General features: G+C 41.7%; 1 protein-coding gene across 1 annotated transcript; it reads left to right on the forward strand.

Annotated features, from left to right (window-relative positions):
• Positions 1-478: 478 nt before the first annotated feature.
• On the forward strand, positions 479-3,468 carry LOC124030321 (ribonucleoside-diphosphate reductase subunit M2 B-like; the record flags this gene model as incomplete). The annotated part of the gene is made up of 4 exons (XM_046341711.1): positions 479-647; positions 1,015-1,109; positions 2,829-2,962; positions 3,327-3,468. Coding segments are annotated over 4 exons (515 nt in total), but the record flags the coding sequence as incomplete, so codon positions are not given.
• Between the last annotated feature and the right edge of the window lie 3,815 nt (positions 3,469-7,283).

Here is a 7,283-nt window from a genome sequence, read left to right on the forward strand (position 1 = left end):
TCACCCCAGTCTATTTGTTGTTGATGTAGCTATAGAGTAGTACTGTATTATTCTGTATTCTCACCCCAGTCTATTTGTTGTTGGTGTAGCTATACAGTAGTACTGTATTATACTGTATTATTCTGTATTATACTGTATTCTCACCCCAGCCTATTTGTTGTTGGTGTAGCTATACAGTAGTACTGTATTATTCTGTATTATACTGTATTATTCTGTATTATACTGTATTATTCTGTATTGTTCTGTATTGTACTGTATTATACTGTATTATTCTGTATTATTCTGTATTATCACCCCAGCCTATTCATCCTTCATCCTTTTATCCTTTATTTAACTCGGCAAGTCAGTTAAGAACACATTTTTATTTTCAATGACTGCCTAGGAACAGTGGGTTAACTGCCTGTTCAGTGGCAGAACGACAGATTTTTACCTTGATCTTGCAACCTTTCGGTTACTAATCCAACGCTCTAACCACTAGGCTATGCTGCCGACCCACTGTTATCCATCCCTCAGGTCCAGAGGTTTAGTCAGGAGGTACAGCTTCCAGAGGCCCGATCCTTCTATGGGTTCCAGATCCTCATAGAGAACATCCATTCTGAGATGTATGGCATGCTCATCAACACTTACATCAGGGACTCTGAGGAGAGGTACGTGACTATAGTCTAATGAGATGTATGGCATGCTCATCAACACTTACATCAGGGACTCTGAGGACCACATCATGAAGCATCTCAGAGTAGGTGTAGTGATCTAGGATCAGGTCTTCCCTGTCCATGTAACCTTATTCATTATGATCCAAAGGGCAACACTGATCCTAGATCAGCACTCCTCCTGTGTTATGCATTATGAACACAGGCCCTGATATCCTCACCAGGTGGTATATGAAGCTCATTTTGTCAGTTGAGGAGATTATTGTGGTGAAAAGATGATAGTAGACTTTGAGGAGGGTTTGGTTGGTGCATGTTTTGATCTACAGGCACAAATGTTCTACACCTGTTCTCCTTGTCTGTACAGGGAGCATTTGTTCAATGCCATTCAGACTATGCCGTGTGTGAGAAGGAAAGCAGACTGGGCGATCCAGTGGATCTCTGACACCAAATCCACTTTCGGTGAGTTCTTGAAAAAGGAACAGTCTCACAGCTGTAACATCCTCATTGCTATAGTAACAGTGTTCACCCAATGCATGGCTAGGACATGATCCTCGTTGCTATAGTAACAGTGTCCACCCAATGCATGGCTAGGACATGATCCTCATTGCTATAGTAACAGTGTCCACCCAATACATGGCTAGGACATGATCCTCATTGCTATAGTAACAGTGTCCACCCAATACATGGCTAGGACATGATCCTCATTGCTATAGTAACAGTGTCCACCCAATGCATGGCTAGGACATGATCCTCATTGCTATAGTAACAGTGTTCACCCAATGCATGGCTAGGACATTATCCTCATTGCTATAGTAACAGTGTTCACCCAATGCATGGCTAGGACATGATCCTCATTGCTATAGTAACAGTGTTCACCCAATGCATGGCTAGGATATGATCCTCATTGCTATAGTAACAGTGTTCACTAAATGCATGGCTAGGACATGATCCTCATTGCTATAGTAACAGTGTTCACTAAATGCATGGCTAGGACATGATCCTCATTGCTATAGTAACAGTGTCCACCCAATGCATGGCTAGGACATGATCCTCATTGCTATAGTAACAGTGTTCACTAAATGCATGGCTAGGACATGATCCTCATTGCTATAGTAACAGTGTCCACCCAATGCATGGCTAGGACATGATCCTCATTGCTATAGTAACAGTGTCCACCCAATACATGGCTAGGACATGATCCTCGTTGCTATAGTAACAGTGTCCACCCAATGCATGGCTAGGACATGATCCTCATTGCTATAGTAACAGTGTTCACCCAATGCATGGCTAGGACATTATCCTCATTGCTATAGTAACAGTGTTCACCCAATGCATGGCTAGGACATGATCCTCATTGCTATAGTAACAGTGTTCACCCAATGCATGGCTAGGACATTATCCTCATTGCTATAGTAACAGTGTTCACCCAATGCATGGCTAGGACATGATCCTCATTGCTATAGTAACAGTGTTCACCCAATGCATGGCTAGGACATGATCCTCATTGCTATAGTAACAGTGTTCACTAAATGCATGGCTAGGACATGATCCTCATTGCTATAGTAACAGTGTTCACTAAATGCATGGCTAGGACATGATCCTCATTGCTATAGTAACAGTGTCCACCCAATGCATGGCTAGGACATGATCCTCATTGCTATAGTAACAGTGTTCACTAAATGCATGGCTAGGACATGATCCTCATTGCTATAGTAACAGTGTCCACCCAATGCATGGCTAGGACATGATCCTCATTGCTATAGTAACAGTGTCCACCCAATACATGGCTAGGACATGATCCTCGTTGCTATAGTAACAGTGTCCACCCAATGCATGGCTAGGACATGATCCTCATTGCTATAGTAACAGTGTTCACTAAATGCATGGCTAGGACATGATCCTCATTGCTATAGTAACAGTGTCCACCCAATGCATGGCTAGGACATGATCCTCATTGCTATAGTAACAGTGTCCACCCAATACATGGCTAGGACATGATCCTCGTTGCTATAGTAACAGTAACAGGACATGGAAATGTTTCATTTGTGTCGTTGGATAGTTATTTTGTGCGTTCATTCTTCGTTTAATAATTCAGCCTTCGCTGCCATTTATACAAAAAAAATGTAATGCTGCCATTTTTTAATTAAACCATTCTTTCATGTTTGAATTCCTCCACAGGGGAGCGGATTGTAGCGTTCGCTGCAGTGGAGGGCATCTTCTTCTCAGGGTCGTTCGCTGCTATTTATTGGTTGAAGAAGAGAGGCCTGATGCCTGGGCTCACCTACTCCAACGAGCTCATCAGCAGAGACGAGGTTAGATACTCTGTGTCCTTTCAACTCTGAACCTCCAAACCAGTTCCACTGGCTCTTTTTAGTTGTTCCCTTCTAATCGGGAAGTCATTTACACCTCCCAGGTGAGTGTAATTAACTAGCCGGTAGGTAACATAAACACAAAGTGTTTGGGTCCTCTTGGACTGGGGTTGAACAGTCCAGTTTTAGTCTCTTTTCAGGACATCTAAGATACATCTTGATGCAGCACAAACATTTTCCAGTGAAGTCTCAACATTTTGCTGTTATTTGATTAGAAAAGTAGCAACAGCTAAGATTTATTTACCTCCCTGCCAATATAAGTGTCACTATAGAGTATTGATCTTTTAATGTGTGTTTGTATCTTCAGGGCCTGCACTGTAACTTTGCCTGTCTGTTGTACAGCTACATAGTGAAGAAACCGTCAGAGGACAGGGTGAAGGATATTATCACCAAAGCTGTCAGCATTGAGCAGGTGAGTCCGTGAAATGAATACTGTCTATCAGAAGTAGATGCATGACTCTCGCCTAGTGCTGTTGACAGTATTACCTCCACACCAGAGTCATGATGGCAGTCAAATTCCACGTGACCGTTTTTAGGTGATTAGGCTTCTCCAAGCTCTGATGCTGCGGATGGTCATTAGTAGCCTACCAAACTTACTAACAGCCTGGTACTCAGCACTATTGTCCCACTAGTCACTTTGACATCAATGCTAATCTAATCAAACACTCCATGAGAGCTCATCAGGTCATGTTGCGCAACATTTCAATAGGCTATGGAATTGCGTGAGAACAGAGTGATGGCCTCTATTAAAAAGAGGAGGATCCCATCAGACTATAGACTAGGCCTACTATATTTATTTTTCAACTTTCCTAATATGAAGCACTTGGCTTGTCTTTGTAACAGGAGTATAGCTTACCTGATGGGAAAAGCGTCCTCCATTCGCTATTTACAAGCATTTCACTACACTCACAATAACATCTGCTAAATATGTGTATGTGACCAGTAAATTTGATTTTGAAGTGCATTGATGACATATTTTTTCCGCTGCCCATTTCGATACAGGTGCATATGGTAAGAGTACATTCTAAATCAAAACAAATTTCACAAATATTTAGTATATTTAAAGACCAGATTAAATCACCAATAGTCTGATGGGTGACAATATTAGCCTATCACTTGTGAATGATATATTATGACCTGTGTATGATGCCCAGCAGAAGAAACAATACATTGTTTTATTCTAATCATAGTTGTACACCTCATGTAGCCTAGCCCATAGGCCTATATGTTTTTACAAGGTTTGTATCACAACTACAGTGGCCAAATAACTTAAAATTAAGCACATTAATCCGCTTTATAAGGGGCGTAGAGCCTAACTGGCATATACAGTGGGGAGAACAAGTATTTGATACACTGCCGATGTTGCAGGTTTTCCAACTTACAAAGCATGTAGAGGTCTGTAATTTTTTATCATAGGTATTCTTCAACTTTGAGAGCCGGAATCTAAAACAAAAATCCAGAAAATCATATTGTATGGTTTTTAAGTAATTTATTTGCATGTTATTGCATGACATAAGTATTTGATACTTATGTCATGATACTTATGTCTACGAAGGAGAGGTTGAACAGGCTGGTAAATAGGGGTTGTGACAATGGCGGCGGACAGTTTGGACACGTTCCAGATTCACTGTGAAATGGAGGGTCCAGATTGTCAAGCCCAGTTGATTTATACGGGTCCAGGTTTTGCAGCTCTTTCAGAACAGCTGTTATCTGGATTTGGGTAAAGGAGAACCTGGAGAGGCTTGGTCGAGTAGCTGCGGGGGGGGCAGAGCTGTTGTCATAGGTTGGAGTAGCCAGGAGGAAGGCATGGCCAGCCGTTGAGAAATGCTTGTTGAAGTTTTCGATAATCATGGATTTATCGGTAGTGACCGTGTTACCTCGCCTCAGTGCAGTGTGGGCAGCTGGGAGGAGTTGCTCTTATTCTCCATGGACTTTACAGTGTCCCAGAACTTTTTGGAGTTAGAGCTACAGGATGCAATTTTCTGCTTGAAAAAGCTGGCCTCTGCTTTCCTGACTGAATGCGTGTATTGGTTCCTGACTTCCCTGAACAGTTGCATATCGCGGGGACTATTTGATGCTACTGCAGTCCGCCACAGGATGTTTTTGTGCTGGTCAATGGCAGTCAGGTCTGAGTGAACCAAGGGCTATATCTGTTCTTAGTTCTGCATTTTTGAACGGAGCATGCTTTTCAAGATGTCGAGGAAGTTACTTTTAGAGAATGACCAGGCATCCTCAACTGACGGGATGAGGTCAATGTCCTTCCAGGATACCCGGGCCAGGTCGATTAGAAAGGATTGCTTGCAGAAGTGTTTTAGAAGCGTTTGACAGTGATGAGGGGTGGTCCTTTGACCGCGGATCCGTAGCGGATACAGGCAATGATCACTGAGATCCTGATTTGAAGACAGTAGATGTGTGTTTGGGGGCAAGTTGGTCAGGATAATTTCTATTAGGTGCTCATGTTTACTGATTTAGGGTTGTACCTGGTGGGTTCCTTGATGATTTGTGTGAGATTGTCTTCACTTGTAGCCTGTGAGAAAGACCTGACCATGTGATGGCGTGTGCCGCAGTCTGGGGAGAAGGGCACACTGGCAGCAAAGGTATTTGTTTGGGTGCGTTACGGCCACACAAAGGGGATGCAGCCGTGAAATTCTATGCATTGTCAAGTGCTTGTCAAATTGTGAACGAGTGACTGATGTAGTGTGTAGTGTGTACAGCCTACGTTAAAAATACAAAGTAGAGCTCATGCCTTTCATGACTTTATTCAAATCATCAGAGTCGCAACAAAGCAGCCGTACAATGTATAAAACATAAAGGCCAATGTTTGTGGAACAACTAAAGTTACATTAATAACTCTAAGATATAGGAGTACCTATTTCTTTGTGAACCCTCAACACAGAAAAGCCGCATGTGCACCCTCCTCAAATCGTTTGGAGAAAATGTCCTTCCTATTTTATTCAGCTTGGTTCAAATGTTTTCTACATACTATAAAATAATGACACGGAATTCTAAGCTAATCTTGTCTGCTAAATGAACTAGTCCACAGCCAGATCAGGCTATAACGTTTTATACTATTCTGTTCTTCTGAAGTAGACTACATTTTCTTCATGTTTCTTTAGACCGGTCTAAAATAAATAATTGCTTTATTGCGAGATGTTCCCAAAGGTCTGCATCAGTGGCTTGTACGCTGTGTGGAAGCTAGAGATGCTGAATGTGTTTATGTTAATTAACGGTCAATTACCGTGAGATCGACAGTTATTTGCTTGACAGTCACCGGTTGACAAAATTTGGTGACAGCCACACAGCCCTACTCTCGCCATTGTAAAAATATACTTAATTGTAAATCCATTAAAAAATAGTGAGGTTTGGTTCATAGACCCAACATCATACAGATACAATTACTATCGAACAATGATCTAGAACATATCCATAATGGCACATTTTACAGTGAATCTGGAACGTGTCCATAACCACATTTTACAGTGAATCTGGAACGTGTCCATAACCACATTTTACAGTGAATCTGGAACGTGTCCATAACACACACTGGATTCATAACCAGTGAATCTGGAACGTGTCCATAACTACACACATTTTAACGTGAATCTGGGAATCGTGTCCATAACCACACATTTTACAGTGAATCTGGAACGTGTCCATAACCACATTTTAACGTGAATCTGGAACGTGTCCATAACCACACATTTTAACGTGAATCTGGAACGGTCCATAACCACACATTTTAACGTGAATCTGGAACGTGTCCATAACCACACATTTTACAGTGAATCTGGAACGTGTCCATAACCACACATTTTACAGTGAATCTGGAACGTGTCCATAAAACCACACATTTTACAGTGAATCTGAACGTGTCCATAACCACACATTTTACAGTGAATCTGGAACGTGTCCATAACCACACATTTTAACGTGAATCTGGAACGTGTCCATAACCACACATTTTAACGTGAATCTGAACGTGTCCATAACCACACATTTTAAGTGAATCTGGAACGGTCCATAAATCACACATTTTACAGTGAATCTGGAACGTGTCCATAACCACACATTTTAACGTGAATCTGGAACGTGTCCATAACCACACATTTTAACGTGAATCTGAACGTGTCCATAACCACACATTTTAACGTGAATCTGAACGTGTCCATAACCACACATTTAACGGAATCTGGAACGTGTCCATAACTACACATTTAACGTGAATCTGAACGTGTCCATAACCACACATTTTAACGTGAATCTG

This window comes from Oncorhynchus gorbuscha, unplaced genomic scaffold, assembly GCF_021184085.1.
Source record: "Oncorhynchus gorbuscha isolate QuinsamMale2020 ecotype Even-year unplaced genomic scaffold, OgorEven_v1.0 Un_scaffold_10547, whole genome shotgun sequence".
Classification (NCBI taxonomy): domain Eukaryota; kingdom Metazoa; phylum Chordata; class Actinopteri; order Salmoniformes; family Salmonidae; genus Oncorhynchus; species Oncorhynchus gorbuscha.